Source organism: Armigeres subalbatus, chromosome 3 (assembly GCF_024139115.2).
Source record: "Armigeres subalbatus isolate Guangzhou_Male chromosome 3, GZ_Asu_2, whole genome shotgun sequence".
Taxonomy (NCBI): domain Eukaryota; kingdom Metazoa; phylum Arthropoda; class Insecta; order Diptera; family Culicidae; genus Armigeres; species Armigeres subalbatus.
In genome coordinates, this window is record NC_085141.1 from 143,107,123 (window position 1) to 143,122,754 (window position 15,632).

General features: G+C 37.9%; 1 protein-coding gene, 4 long non-coding RNA genes and 1 pseudogene across 6 annotated transcripts; 2 read left to right on the forward strand and 4 right to left on the reverse strand.

Moving 5' to 3' along the window:
- Positions 1 to 1,440: 1,440 nt before the first annotated feature.
- On the reverse strand, positions 1,441 to 1,954 carry LOC134223463 (uncharacterized). The gene is made up of 2 exons (XR_009982588.1): positions 1,839 to 1,954; positions 1,441 to 1,762 (listed from the first exon to the last, which is right to left on the reverse strand). It is a non-coding gene; the product is annotated as an uncharacterized LOC134223463 (long non-coding RNA).
- Positions 1,955 to 3,197: 1,243 nt separating this feature from the next.
- On the reverse strand, positions 3,198 to 4,121 carry LOC134224870 (uncharacterized). Its single transcript, XR_009983088.1, has 3 exons — positions 3,954 to 4,121; positions 3,516 to 3,887; positions 3,198 to 3,452 (listed from the first exon to the last, which is right to left on the reverse strand). It is a non-coding gene; the product is annotated as an uncharacterized LOC134224870 (long non-coding RNA).
- A 584-nt stretch (positions 4,122 to 4,705) lies between these two features.
- On the forward strand, positions 4,706 to 6,081 carry LOC134221221 (uncharacterized). Of its 2 annotated transcripts, none has more exons than XR_009982266.1 (3): positions 4,706 to 5,620; positions 5,672 to 5,904; positions 5,998 to 6,081. It is a non-coding gene; the product is annotated as an uncharacterized LOC134221221 (long non-coding RNA). The 2 variants fall into 2 exon arrangements; XR_009982265.1 differs by having other exon boundaries at positions 5,697 to 5,904.
- A 1,021-nt stretch (positions 6,082 to 7,102) lies between these two features.
- Positions 7,103 to 9,346, reverse strand: LOC134221218 (microfibrillar-associated protein 1-like; annotated as a pseudogene).
- Positions 9,347 to 12,036: 2,690 nt separating this feature from the next.
- Positions 12,037 to 13,059, forward strand: LOC134221752 (uncharacterized). Its single transcript, XR_009982377.1, has 2 exons — positions 12,037 to 12,578; positions 12,701 to 13,059. It is a non-coding gene; the product is annotated as an uncharacterized LOC134221752 (long non-coding RNA).
- A 1,451-nt stretch (positions 13,060 to 14,510) lies between these two features.
- On the reverse strand, positions 14,511 to 15,632 carry LOC134224887 (uncharacterized). The gene is made up of 4 exons (XM_062704525.1): positions 15,296 to 15,632; positions 15,080 to 15,217; positions 14,821 to 15,018; positions 14,511 to 14,758 (listed from the first exon to the last, which is right to left on the reverse strand). The coding sequence occupies exons 2-4, from the start codon at positions 15,135 to 15,137 to the stop codon at positions 14,691 to 14,693; spliced, it is 324 nt and encodes a 107-aa protein (XP_062560509.1). The 5' UTR covers positions 15,138 to 15,217; positions 15,296 to 15,632; the 3' UTR covers positions 14,511 to 14,690.

The window sequence follows — 15,632 nt, forward strand, 5'->3', positions numbered from 1 at the left end:
ACTGATCAAAATTATTGTTATTAGGAGATCAATTTTTTTTTGTTTTCAGATTATGTTGAGGCAACTTTTTCGGAACTGCACATACACAGCGATTTGTTTCCCCGATGCATCAGGGAAAATTTCCGAATAGCATCAAACCCGCGTCGATTTTACCGACCTGTACGTACACCGGACCGGTGAATGCAAGCTCATCTGGAGATCTTTACAAGCAGAGCTATCGATAAAAGAGCTACAAACTGATTAAAGCGCTGTGGACGCAGAATGCCGAAAATACGAATCTTCTCCGGAACCTGGAGTGTTTGCATGCAGTAAGAGGAGCTACAGGTTGTTTCCGAGAGAGCACACCGTTTCGGACTTCACAGAAAAAGGAGGAAATCTAAAAAGTAAATCGTGATACGTGAAGCTTGCGTAACCCGTCGTGTTTTCATAGGTAAGCTTCATTTTTCGAGAAAAAGAATTTCGTCTAAAAACTGTTTCGTTTGTTACTTCCAGTTTATCAATTCCATTTGGGATGAGATCGGCACTTATTATTCGGCATACCAGCCGATCTGCTAAAATCCGGAACTTAAACGAAAGCATCATATGTAGAGGCGTGGAAATCCTTTGCGTAGTGGGTCTTCAAGCGGGAATATCCGGCAGTATAGCAGCGGTGGCGTAATTCCCATTATTCTGTCATCAAACAGGGTGAAGCGCCTTTAATTGTGTTTCTTGTTTACATTGTTATTAAATAAAATCAAAAACATGTTGAATAAATTATATCAATTATAAATATGTTGTAAATAATTTATTATTGCAAAATATTTTAAGATCCCAAATAAAAAACACGAAAAACTAACCCAAATATGGGTGAAATTCACCTATAATTTGCTCGTATTAAATTACCCAAATATGGGTGAAACCTCGGGTGAAACGAGTTTACCTATAAGTAGGTAAATGTCAGTTTACCCATAAATACGTATGTGCACTTTTTGGTGATTATAGGTATTCTTCACCCATATTTGGGTGAACTGAAGTAAGCGTGTAGGACTCCTACACACCGATTTAGAATTAAGCGCAACACCGAAAAATTCCGAGTGTCAGGTCCCGGTTATTAGTTCGTGGTACAAGTACCATGGTACACTGAACCAAAACATCCGCTCAAGAACGACTGAAAATTGTATTGCCCCCGCCCCTTAACGATTGTCATCCGCTTTCGGGATGATAGTCGTTCGTTTGATTTGATGGTGGATGACACACATTCATAAGACAGTCATATGGGAATCGGAAGATTTTCCTATTGGAACTGTATGGTAAGAAACATTGTTTTTGAGTGTGATGCAAACGCCTTTCAAAGGAATATAATTCGAAAATGAAGGAATGAATCTTTCAAGCCGATTACTTTTTCGATTACTAGAAATAGAGGTGAATCAGAGGATGAATCTAAAGAAATTAAACACATAATTATTTTCTTATTGTTTTATTTTTATACACGCATTTCATGTTTTTACATATGTACATTATAGAGTTGTTCTAACGGGTGACATTTAAGCTATTATGATTGTTAAAGTGGCGATGAAATGTTTCCATCGTGTATGCTCACCGTTGGCAAATAAGCAATTAGTGAATCACTCGGTGTTTTATTCTTGGTGCACTGTTGAATAAATTGGCCCGATATTTAGTAGCGAGTATGCAGCTTACTGTTCCCATGATGGTGTCCTGAAAGTTCTCGATGCTACCTGTCTTCATGATTCCTGCCGCTATGACGACACATGATGCACTTTTCCTATAAATAAATGTTTTGCTGATAGAGTTGACGATTCCGGATCACTATTTAAATATATTATTCGCTTCTGACTTACCGTGATAATGTTCCGCAAATTTCTCCTTTTCTCCACAAGTTATGCAGACATGGCGACTCTGCTGCTGCGTGAAAAGTTTCTGATTGATGCACCTCACCTCGATCACCACTGTGGTACACTTAAATTATTTTGTAGACCTCGGCAAAATTTTTGCCGAGATTCCAACAGCCGAGATCTCGGTAATATTTTTTACTGAAATTCGGTAATTCCTTTACCGAAATTTCGTCAATATTTTGCCGAAATTCGGCAAAGTTGATTTTTTGCCGAGATCTCGGTAACGATTACCGATGACTCGGTAAAGTTTACCGAAATCTCGGTAAATTTTTTACCGAAATTCGTCGAAATTATTACCAATATCTCGGCTGTTGGATTCTCGGCAATCGGTAAACTTAGAATTTTAAGTGTGTATGGCAGCATCTTAGAAACATTTCGTCGTTGAATGATTGTCGTCATGGGGGGCAGTTATTTTAATCTTCACTCAATAATTCAACGATTATCTTTTGTCGATACAGTAAAACCAGGAACTAATAACCGGGACATCGGAGTCCCGAAGAACCGATTTAAAATTCATGCAACCCAGATGAGCTGACGAGACCAGCACCGCCAGAGGCGCTAGTGTATTTTACTCACATCATGGTAAATTTATTTGAAAGTGTTTTGGAAAGTGTAGACTTTTTTTGACAGATTCCTAACCTCAACTGCAGTACGTTTTATTATTTACGTTTTATCTGAAACGCACAACACAATATTTTGAGTTTGGGGACGATTCAAATACGACGTCCACTACTTTTTGAGATTTCAAGACCCCCCCTCCCCCCTCTGTCATGCTTTTTGTATACCTAGTATATGCAGTGTCACAAAATCTTAGACCCCCTCCCCCCCTAAAACCTGTGACATCATTGTTGAACGACCCCTTGGTGGTTCCGCCCGGAAGCAACCTACTGTGCGCCGTATAATCTGTTAATTTGTTTTTAACTGTCGCCGTAAATTCCGGATTATGGTTTTGGTCGCCTTAGACGATGCCCACCAGTGCGTAAATAAAGCCAAACTAGCAACCTCTATCATGACGCGAACGCGCACCGGTCGTTCACGCTTACTTCAGTTCACCCAAATATGGGTGAAGAATACCTATAATCATCAAAAAGTGCACATACGTATTTATGGGTAAACTGACATTTACCTACTTATAGGTAAACTCGTTTCACCCGAGGTTTCACCCATATTTGGGTAATTTAATACGAGCAAATTATAGGTGAATTTCACCCATATTTGGGTTAGTTTTTCGTGTTTTTTATTTGGGATCTTAAAATATTTTGCAATAATAAATTATTTACAACATATTTATAATTGATATAATTTATTCAACATGTTTTTGATTTTATTTAATAACAATGTAAACAAGAAACACAATTAAAGGCGCTTCACCCTGTTTGATGACAGAATAATGGGAATTACGCCACCGCTGCTATACTGCCGGATATTCCCGCTTGAAGACCCACTACGCAAAGGATTTCCACGCCTCTACAGATGATGCTTTCGTTTAAGTTCCGGATTTTAGCAGATCGGCTGGTATGCCGAATAAGTGCCGATCTCATCCCAGATGGAATTGATGAACTGGAAGTAACAAACGAAACAGTTTTTAGACGAAATTTTTTTTTCTCGAAAAATTAAACTTACCTATGAAAACACGACGGGTTACGCAAGCTTCACGTATCACGATTTACTTTTAGATTTCCTCCTTTTTCTGTGAAGTCCGAAACGGTGTGCTCTCTCGGAAACAACCTGTAGCTCCTCTTACTGCATGCAAACACTCCAGGTTCCGGAGAAGATTCGTATTTTCGGCATTCTGCGTCCACAGCGCTTTAATCAGTTTGTAGCTCTTTTATCGATAGCTCTGCTTGTAAAGATCTCCAGATGAGCTTGCATTCACCGGTCCGGTGTACGTACAGGTCGGTAAAATCAACGCGGGTTTGATGCTATCCGGAAACGAGCATCAGGGAAACAAATCGCTGTGTATGTGCAGTTCCGAAAAAGTTGCCTCAACATAATCTGAAAACAAGAAAAATTGATCTTTTAATAACAATAATTTTGACCAGTAAATTTACACCCACTTACCGATATAGTAAACAACATATAGATCACGCATTTCTTCAATTCGGCCAACACCAGTTTCAAGAGTCTTTTTTCCATACCGATATGTTTTTTTGCCGTTTTCGTTCTCAATCTTCTGGGAACGACTGCAGCAATAACTCAAGCGAACGTATAATCTTTTTTTAGCATATAATGGAACTATTTTTTGTTAAAACTACACACTCTATGTCAGGAAAATATCACGGAAGAAAATTGATATTTATTGTCAAGTATCAATTTTGAAATGTTTTATTTTTCATCCAAATATGGGTAAATCAAGTTACCCATATATAGGTAAATGAAATTTTCCAATAATATTAGTGAACTTTACTAATATTCTTGGTAAATTTCACTCATATTATAGGTACCTTATAAGATACCCAAATATGGGTGAATCAGTTACCTATTTATAGGTAAACTGAACTAAGCGTGTTGGTAAACGGGTTTGGGAAATGTAAACGCAACCTTCGGTGAATAGCGAGTTGGCAAATTTGGCGACCCGCTCCAACCGTTGCCAAACCATCACACGGAAATATAAAGTAACCCATAAATAAAAAATCTGCCGTCTGCTGAAAAATTGTTCGGGTATAAATCATCAAAACCATTGTGATGGAGGTCAGTTTAGTTTGGATTTCAACTGATTGGCGGCGCTAGTACATATGAAATAACCTGATAGGTTAGATATCTCGAAATCTGGAATTTTAGAATATTGGCGTCTTCTACAAAGTTGTTCGGGTGGTCAAAACCATCATGACGAAAACAAGTTTAATTTGAAATACAACCGCTTGGCGGCGCTAGTGAATTGGAAATAACCTAAAAGGTTAGATATTTCGATAGTTGAAATCTTAAGAATATTGCCGTCTTCTACAAAATTGTTCGAATGATTAAAACCATCATGACGAAAGCAAGTTTAGTTAGTAATACAACCGCTTGGCGGCGCTAGTGTATTGGAAATAACCTGATAGTTCAGGTATCTCAAAATATGTAATTTTTAGAATATTGCCGCCTTCTACAAAGTTGTTCGGGTGGTCAAAACCATTATGACCAACGCAGGTTTAGATTAAGATTTAACCGCTTGGTGTATAAGACATAACCTGCTAGGTTAGATATTTCGAAAACTGATTTTTTTTAATATTGCCGTATTCCACAAAGTTGTTCGGATGGTAAAAACCATTGACGAATACATAGACCTAAATGTCCGGTACAAAGCCATCAGAAAATCGGGCACCATGTCTTCTTCTTCATTTTGAAGAAAATACCCCTCGTGGGTGACGAATTACATTATACATAAATATTTTACGAGCGCTGACTTACCCCTCTTGACGTTTTGACAGTTTGTCTGTTTGTTTTTCTCCCTCGCACATTGCGACGTCGTTTTTGTTTTGCATCGTTCATAAAAATATGAATCCGTATAGAAAACATGACGTGACAATGCGTCGCATTTTTGGGAAGTACACGCTCGTCCAGCTGAACTCAATTTTGGGTCAGCATAACTCAAAATAATAACTTCTATTGAGACGTCAAACTCTGAGTAACTGAGAGTTATGATTTTGAGTAGCTTTGACTCATATTTGCATAAATAGTTCCCGAACTCAAAAATGAGTTCACCGTGAAAATTTCCAGAAGTCCAACGGTCGCTGGTAGATCTTCATGTAAGTTTTGATTTACTAAATCTAATTTACTAATCTAATTCTAAATATTAGATTATTTATCCATTTCTCGTTCCAGCTTTATACGACGAGGACGAGGACAAGTGCACGCTCGAAACAACGTTTGGAAACACCCCAGAAAAAACTGAGCTTTGAAGAGCATTACCAAGATGTTAGAACAGTGTACATCAGTTTTCAAGACTTCGTCATTGCCCTCGTGAATTTCTTCTGCTGTGTAATTACCAGTTGTGGTCAGATTCAACAATATAGATGAGATCTTATACCAGGTAAGAAGTTTCAGGCAGTTATTGGTTTGTCCATGTCCGCGCTAAGAACCATAGCAGAGAATGTCTCCTATATCACATTTTTTTAACTTCCAGACGAGCTCCCAGACGTACCATCACAAGCGACCGCCGGAGATATTTGAGGACCGCTATTTATTATTATAAAACAATAGTTTAAAAATGTGTTATTATAAAAGAGGATATGAACTAGAGAAAAGTGAGAAAAGTTCGTTCCTGGGGTACATACTTGGGCACATAAGTTTGCAATGTAATTCCTATTGTAGCTATTACAAATCAGCAACAGATGTTCCTACCCAGGATCCGACCTTTCTCTGTAGTTTATAACCTCTCATTATACTAAGCTGTAATAAATGTTAAATTGTTTTATGAATCTAATTCGAATAGCTTTTCTTTATACTGCGCCTGATTGTTTTTATTAGATTTGACAAACTCAAAATTCTAAATATTTGATTTTATGATTTTGAGTAAACGTCACTCAAAATTCATATCTCCCGTCGTTACTCAAAATTGAGTTAAGGGGCCTTAACTCAATTTTGTCTTGAGCCAGTTTTTACGATTTTGAGTTAATCTGACCCAAATTTGAGTTCAGCCGGACGAGCGTGTATGGTATCGTTGAGGACATCGACAACAAGCGTCCACCGCCAGGAACTGGAAATGTTTTGCTTTTGTTCGTTACCAAACGTTGGACATGGCTCACCGAGCTAAGGTTGAGTTGTCCGGTCAGTACATTGGCAAGTTCCAGTGCAAGATAGGATACGGTAAAGCTACTCCGACGACCAGAATTTGGGTTGGTGGTCTTGGTGCATGGACTTCGGTTACTCAGTTGGAGCGTGAGTTCGACCGTTTTGGTGCCATCAAAAAGATCGAATATAACAAAGGGGACACCCAGGCCTACATTCTGTACGATTAGGATTGGTAGGTTGCTGCTTGATTTGTTATTTGGAAGAATGGTTGATTGATTGGTTACTTCATTGTTGGTTGGTTGGTTGACTGGTTGATTGGTAGTGTTTTTGAATACAAGCAGCAGCGACATCTATAAGCATTTTTGAGCAATACTTAATATTCATTCTGCAAAACCGAATGTTCATGTTATTTTTAGATTTCAGGCTACTTTATCGGCATATATGTGCTTATTCACACGCTTCCCACAGCCACAGTAGTAATAAAAACTAACATCGTGTTTATCCTTATTGATTATTCACGATTCCGGCGAACGAGATCTTATCTCTTTAATCATAATCATCTTGATGTCTAACTCCATATACCTGTGATGTATCAATTTATAATCGTAATAATTAAAAATACTGAATAGGATACAGTCTTGAACATTTTATCTCACCGTAAAAAAATAACCACCAAATTTATCACGTGATAAATTTAGTAATTTATCGCCTACGAACTTAAGGATCATGAAAATTGGATTTTTGTTTCATATGACGTTCAATATCAAGATACTAGATAAGATATATATCATGATTGTAGTGTAAATAGCGAATAATACGGTATAAAATAATGTGCTGTTATTTTGCAAGTTTATATATATATATATATATATATATATACCATTTTTAAACTACAACAAAAAGATAATATTGTATGTATTTAAATATTTAGATGTCACGTTTGTTTTTGTAAGAAGATGGTTTGTCAAAAACTTGACGCATTCCTCCAGCCTTCATTGTAAATTTTAATATTATTAGCTGAATCTGCAAACCAAGGTGATTCGGCTTTTGTGGTATCCTGATCCACCAAATGGGTGTATTTGGTTCTGCCACATCTCCCGAAGTTCTTGACTTGCATGACCTTTGGCAGGATGGTTTTGTCGAAGTGATCTTCCAGCGTTGGAGCGGAAAAGTCCTGCTTGTACACTTGATATTCCTGGTCCAAGTAGAAAGCACCGCGATGATAGTACTTTTGCAAGAACTTATACTTTCCTTTGACAGTTTTGTTTGTAACCTGTTTGGGATTGAGTCGTTGATCCTGGCGGCGTTCTTCCTCCGTCATGTTTCGTATTCGATCTATTTCCAGTTTTTTCTTCTCAAGCGACTCCTTCTCTTCACGATCTCATTTAATACGCTTTAATTCCCGCAGTTTCCACGCTTCATATTCAACCTCATCATTCTCATCATCTGTATTGACATCGTTCAAATTTGGCTCATTATCCACTTTGGCCTTTTCCATGTCCTTCTTGATGCTGTCTTCAACTAGCTTCAAGGTTTGTCGATGACGCTCCTTGGCAGCTTTTTTCGATTCATACTCAAGTTGTTTTTGTTTATTGGCTTCGCGCTCCTTCTCGATCACCGTCGTTCTATCTTTTTTGCGTACAAACAATGGTTTTAATCTAGAAAAAATAATAATAATTAGGGGAAAGACGGCTTTGGCAGGTTTTGTTCTATTATTGGCAGGGGGGTTTTGTCGACCAAATTTTATGAAATTTGGCCACAATATTCTTTGATATGCAAAGAATGTTTAGGCCAAATTTGAGCCTAGTCAGTCATAAAAAACCCCCTGCCAATAATAGAACAAAACCTGCCAAAGCCGTCATTCCCCCTACCAATTTGCTAGACCAGATTTTACCTTTGATTTACCTTGGTTCATTCTCTTCCTCGCTCTCTGTCTCTTCGTATTCTGAACTTTCCGATTCCGATGTGTCCGATTGGCCTTCATCCTTTTTTTGAAGAACTTCCTCTTCCTTTTCTGTTGTATTGTAACATCTTCAGTCTCAACATATTTCTCCTACGTTCAATCTCGGAATCGCTCAGTTCCGTATCCGATTCCGACTCCGAACCAATGGAAATGCGCCGCATCCTGGTGAGATTTTCCCCAGATCCTGGTACGTTCTCGTCTTCCTCTTCATCATCCGACTCCTCCGGTCTGTGTCGGTGACGCAAATGTTGGCCAAGTTCTTCCTCCTCTTCTTCTGATTGAACAAGTTCCGGTTCGTGAATCACCCGATGACGCTCTCTACGCTCACGTTCAATCTCCTCCGCTTCCGCTGCACTCCGTATGGCATGCAAGCGCCGAATACGAGGATCGTCCATATTTCCCTGAATGTCATCTCCTCCATCCGTTTCCTCGTGGCGACGGGATTCGCGATAGGATTCTTTCGCCGTTCTACGATTGTCGATGAAATCATCCTCGTCAGATTCCTCTTCGCTACTGGAATGTTGGGCGTATTCCGGACGTTTTCCCGATACATATCGGTGAACTTTCACCTTTTGCATGGACAGTTCACCTACAAGTCACAAGTCAATAGACATAGTTGGGGTCATCAATGCTAATGCTTACCTCTCGGGTTTCGGATAGGAACAGCCCCTGCTGTACTTTGAATACCATATATTGTTGGTTGCGAAGTCATTTTCTAATCGATTTTTCTTTCTCAAGAAATGTAAACATCAACAAAGAAAATGGATGCGAATGCCTGTTTGAACTCTGCACGGAAGAAATAAACTACCCAATAGTGAGTTTAATTCACCCAACCTCGAACATCCGTACCCGGTAAAAATCGTTTACTCATTAATGGGTACTTTTTGTCTGCTATCTCTTTCTCTCTGCTGAAAAATTTACCCATTTTGGGAGAATAAGTGGATTTACTCATTTAAATGAGTAGATCCACTTATTCTCTCAAAATGGGTAAATTTTTCAGCAGAGGGAAAGAGATAGCAAAGAAAAAGTACCCATTAATGAGTAAACGATTTTTACCGGGTACGGGAAGCCAAAATTGAGTAAGTATAGGATCGAAGTATACTATATAGTTTGCCTTTACTACCGCATGTTAAAAAATTACCCAACGGAAAATTTATTTACCCAAATGTAAGTTTAATTCACTCAATTTTGACCTCAGGTAATAAAACTCAAAATTGGCTTCCCGTATTGAACTGGCGTCGTTGGATTGTTTGGCTCTTTTGTTTTTGACAAAACCAGATGAAAGAGAAGAGAAAAAATAACTCAAAAGTAAGTTTAAAAATACTCAATTTTGGGTACTTTTTTTCTTCCGTGCATGAACATTTTGAATCAGAAACAGGAGGTAAACAAAAATGGAAATGACAGTTGTTGTCAAACTGACGTGATTTGAATTGAGGGGCTTCTCAATGGTCGAGTGATTGTAATAATTGTAATCCGTCACTCCCCAGGGGTATATAGTGGTGCCCGAAAAAATGGCCACCACTCCGTCTATGTATTCGTCAATGGTAAAAACCGTCATGATGCTAGCAAGTTTAGTTTTAAACACAATCGCTTAGCGGCGCTAGAGTATAAAAAATAAACTGATAGGTTAAATATCTCAAAATCTGGAATTTTCATAATATTGCCGTATTCTACAAAGTAACTTGCCATAAGACGAGTTCGTACAATTCCATTTAATTCCACCACTTGGTTGTACCTTTGACAGATACTACAGTAAGACCATCTTCAGTGTCTCGTACTTGACTCGATTCGACTCAACTCGAGCGCCAACGAGTATTGCGGTTTCAAACTAAACTTCTGGTTTTGACTCCCCTTTTAAATCTTACATAATAACCAACCTAACAGATAATTCGGATAACTTTGTAGAAGATGGCCACTTTCTAACTCTAACGGATTTAGAAATATTTAACCTAACATGTTATTTCTCATATACTAGCGCCGCTATGCGTATGAATTCCAAACTAAACTAGTCTCCATCATAAATGTTATGGTTACACGAACAACGTTGTAGAAGACAAAATCTTTCTAAGTCTTATAGATCTCGAGATATCCACCTCACTAAATTATTGCATATAAGCTAGCGCCACCTAGCAGATGTGTGTCTAGCTAATCTGATAATCACAAAATGTATTACGCACATATTTATATTACAAAAGTTGCTCGCGCGTTCTGAAATATCTGAAAATAAATAATATTTTTTTCCTGATTTTATTTATTTCCGTGTTTGCCTCAATAGCAACCGGATATTCACCACCGGTGCGAAGCATGATTGCACTTCAACAACCTTGATAGAAACAACCGGTGCGAGAACAAGTCTCGGGTACTTTTTCAAAACGGCGTATGTCGCAAATTGTAAACAAACCCGTTTTCAACAGCATATGGCATTAAATTCATCTAAAAATGTGTATATCTTCAAAACTACATGAAAATGTGTTATTAAAAGTGTAAATCAATTTTTTACAAACATCTTTGTTGAAAATATTGCACATACACCGCTTAGCAGAAAATGTACTTTAAAAAGTTTTTTCGAATAACTAAATAGTTTAAAACGTGCGTCTGCTTGTACTTTTCATCACTGATTTCAAAACTAAGCATGTTGCTTGAATGTTCTGATTTTCGTTAAGAAAAACATTTTACGTTGTTTTTCTGCAGCAAATGTAGTTACGTCGTGTTGTAAGTGTTGCAATTTTTTGTCGCATGTGCGGTGAAACGTTTCAACTTGACGCAACATTTCGACGTATCAACAATGCAGCGTACGGAGCAGCGTAACATTTCGACGAAAGTAGCATGACCTCGGTCATGCTGACGTATCAAAACGACGTATGTGATTTATCTGTTGCAGAACGTTGTAACATATATTTTTATCAAAATAACTGAAATGTTCACACGCAGTGCAGATTTCAGAGTCAGTGACGATGAACCTTTCCATAATGTATCGTTGAGGTGAATTCAATTGTGATAAATGTGTTTAATTTCTAAATAGGAATAAAAATAAAATCTGAAAACTTCCAAGTCCATTTTCTCAGTTTGATCAAAATGTTACATACGCCGATTTGAAAAAGTTCCCGAGAAGTGCATAAATAAAATATGAACGCATTTCGTTCCTATACTAGACACTCATTTGGATACACATTGGTGGGGATCGTCTTAGTAATTTGTGGATAGGAAGTTGCTATAGTTGGGCATTAAGGGTCTGTCTCAATTGGATAATTAAACTGAAATTAAACTTAAAAGTGACATTTCGCTAATTATCGAATAACCCTGCTCGCAGAGCAAGATTACTTTTGACAGATATCGAATCATTTTCCATCGATGTCCTATATTGGAATTGCTGGGTAGCATCAGCCATTCTTATGACGGGTGATTCTTTTAATTTTCGAACTGTCACTTTTAAGTTTAATTCTCCAAATGAGACAGACTCTCAGTAAATCGAAAACGTCACACAAAAAATTGAAAATAGAATGGCTCTGGAAAAACGAAGTCGTGATGATCGCCAGCACCACCTGATGAAAAGATTTCCGAACTCACCCTGGACAACTGCTGTTGCACCACACCAGTATCGAAGGCCTTGCGGATAGCTTCAAAGCGCTGGAAGCGCTCAGTTCGATTAACGTCGGGCTACTCATAAAGTGTCACAGAGGAGCTTCTCCAAGCTACCGGCCCTCTGCAATCTGGAACTGTAACAACCGCATTCAGAATGCTCTGAGCTACCTCACCGGTAGCAGCAGGCTGACACACCTGAACTCGCCCAGCAAACGGATAAAGGACAAAGCTGTAACAGTTAATGCGGCCGGAAAACCTCTTTGTTTTGTAGATCAAGACAAAATCTTCGAGCTAATTTTCTCGCTGAAGTGTTTTGAAGTGGATGGATTTGACCAAAGACTCCCACGAACGCACCGGTGAGGATAAAGACGATGAGGAAGGTGAAACCGCAGTGATGGGAAGTTACTGCAGGCGAGCTACAAAAGAAGGTTAGTCATAATTCTGTAGTTTAGTCATCCTCAATTAATGTTTCTCATAAAGAATATTCTGAGCTACTTCTGAAATTGTCAAGATTGTGTTTATGACTTTAAAAATCTCTGGTGCTTTCCAGCCCATCGGTTACATATTCCGGCAAAACGAATAATCTCCGGAACGTCAAGCCAACAAATGGACATAATCTGAATGGAAACGGAACTGCTCTGAGAACCAATGGCAATCAGGAGCAGCAACAAAAGCAGCCACAGCAACCACTACTTCCACATCGTTAGCGCCATCTCCAAACTAGTAACTAGTGACAAAAGATATTTTAGTTTCAAGATTAAAATTGTCGATTTTAAAGTTTACAAATAAGGTTTTGACACAAAACTGATTAAAATTCAGGTCAAAATTTTATCTCAATCAAAAGATCTATTATAATTGAATATTGTGCACACATGTTTGTACTGATACAAATTTGAATTAATCATAAAACTTTTTTTTACAAAACCACTCTCTACGGGGCAGTGGCGTAGCCAAAAAAAAGGGGGGGGCGATCCGAACAATTTTTTTTTGGAAAAAAAAATTCTAAAAATTTGGTCTCTGGAGACTCTGTCCAAAACCACCAATATGCACGCTTAGTTCAGTTCACCCAAATATGGATGAAGAGTACCTAAAATCACCAAAAAGTGCACATACCTACACAGAAACAACGAAAATTGGCATAATTGAATGTTATGCACTTTACTACTGAAAAGTTGTACATATTCTTGGAAATAAAAGTTGAAAAACTTTCTATGAAAGTGTTGTGCTTGGTTTGAAAGTATTTCACGTCTGTTCTGAATATGAAATTGAAAGTTCTTCCTTTCAGCTTCAAAACTTTAGAACTGTCAAATCGATCGAAAAGATTCAACAAAAATCTTTGCTCAGATCAGATGTCAAAACAAAAATAATAACATTCATCAATGCTAACACAGTTCCAAAACATCGGCGGGAAACGCAATTATAAGGTAAGTCGTCATTTATTTTGAACTGTTCAAAGATTATGTCTAGAGATGCCGTACAAGAGTAGCAGTGACTAATTTCTTTTTCGTCTCGGACAGAAAATCTTGCTCCATTCTGTGATTGGGATGGCGAAATCGAACGCCGAACTATTCTGCACCGGCCGCCTTACCTGCAGTATATTTCATCAACATATCTGCGGAGTAAGTAATGGACAACTAGAACTAAACTCCTAAACATTCATTATTATGTAAGTTAAAATATTATATAATGTAAAATAAAGGCAAACAATTTAAAGAATCCATAAAGTTTTCAATTTCTTTCTATCATGGTTTGACAATATTAAAAACTTGTAAATAAAACTTACTATTTTTCAATTTAAAAGTATGCGTACTTTCATTTTTCGTAGTTTCGGTTTGACAGTTCTAAAATTTATTTTTAAAAGTTCAAACTTTTAATTTCATATATGGCAGCCCGTTTATGAATCGAAAGTTAATAAACTTTTATTTTGATAATGCGCGACTCTCTACGAAAAAGAACCAACGCAACTTTTTGTTTTAACCAACGGTTTTTTTAATTCGATTAACGTTATTTTTTTGTGTGTAGATATGGGTGAAATGCCCTTTACCCATATATGAGTTACAGTGACTATAATAACAGTGTCGTCAAGTGTCAGAATTGGAACAGAATCGTCTGTCAGTTCCATACAAATGCGCGTTCCAAACGAGCAGGAGACCTGTCAAACGTGGCACATGACGTTACTCTTCTTATAGGACTCTAATATGAGTGAACCGATTTCACCCATATATAGGTACTTTAATAGGACAAATTTATTGGTCAAATTCACCCAAATTTGGGTAATTTTTTCGTCGTTTATTGTGCTTTACATTCAGAATGTACTTTCAAATATATATGTATTATAATAAATAACAGTAATAGAAACTACAAAACAAACAAATTTATTACAATACATGAAATAAATACAATTAAGCATGATATAATCTAGAATGGAATGGCAGCTAGCGTTGTACTGGACCAGTCGGTGCAAGTTGAACTGATGGAGGAACTGACCGAATCTGAGCGTTGGAAAGGGAATCAGAACATCAAATAATTGCTCCAGAATCTCAAGGTATAGCGACCATATTCTCTGATTCAGTACAATCGGGTATGCGGGAACCGTTCTGTCGAATACCTGAGGATTATTTTTTAAAGCAATCCATTATTGTTTTTGTTCGATATAAAGAAATACCTTACCTTTCGGGTGCTCGTAATCCAGCACTGCTTGATCATAAACCAACAATCTCGCCAGCAATAATCCGTTCGTATACAGGGCATTTTGTTCATAAAAACCAACGCCCGTTGGAACGCGTTGAAATAGCAGATACAGTTGGATATCGATGGTTGCCACGGTGCATGAAAACAGCTGTTTTGAAGACCTCATTGTCGAACCAACTGTTGCGAGGATAAAATTTGTCACTGTGAGAATATAGATGTGAATTATATTCAAACTTACCAGATAAGGGGAGCTCATTTACTGCAGATTTGGAAGCCAGTTGTCCACCGCATGCCATTGTCCCTGGGGCCGCTGGAGAACCCGACAGCTAACTGGTGGTCTGCTGGTACTGAGCGACATTATGCTCTCAACCTCCGCCTGTGGTTCAATGATCCATTATACGGATTGGAACAAAGGTGTTCACTGTTCAAATTAGTGAAATTTATTAAAACTTACCTACTGGATTCACAGCTCCGGGGTTGGGTTGCTGAATAGTTCAATGTCCACTATCCGCTGCGCTGGGGACCACACTAGCTGCGGTACATCCATGGTACAGGAAACATAATAGATATAAGAGGTCGTATTTTACTAACTATTATTGCAATAACCATGGTTAACGAATGCCTTCGCAACAAATACAGATGAAGTTTCTGCTTTGAAGGATCCAAATATTTTTTTTTTTTCATCCAAATATGGGTAAACTCATTTACCCATAAATAAGTAAAGCGCGGTGTACCAATAATATGGGTGAAATTTACCAACTTTATTAGTAAATTTTACCGATAATAAGAGT

Excerpts from the sequence above, each read along its gene's own strand:
- LOC134224887 (XM_062704525.1), bottom strand. The coding sequence starts at position 15,137 with ATGGCATGCGGTGGACAACTGGCTTCCAAATCTGCAGTAAATGAGCTC. Across the intron at positions 15,019-15,079 it reads AAATGAGCTCCCCTTATCTG|TTGGTTCGACAATGAGGTCT; the intron begins GTAAGTTTGAAT and ends TCCTCGCAACAG. Across the intron at positions 14,759-14,820 it reads GGATTACGAGCACCCGAAAG|GTATTCGACAGAACGGTTCC; the intron begins GTAAGGTATTTC and ends AATAATCCTCAG.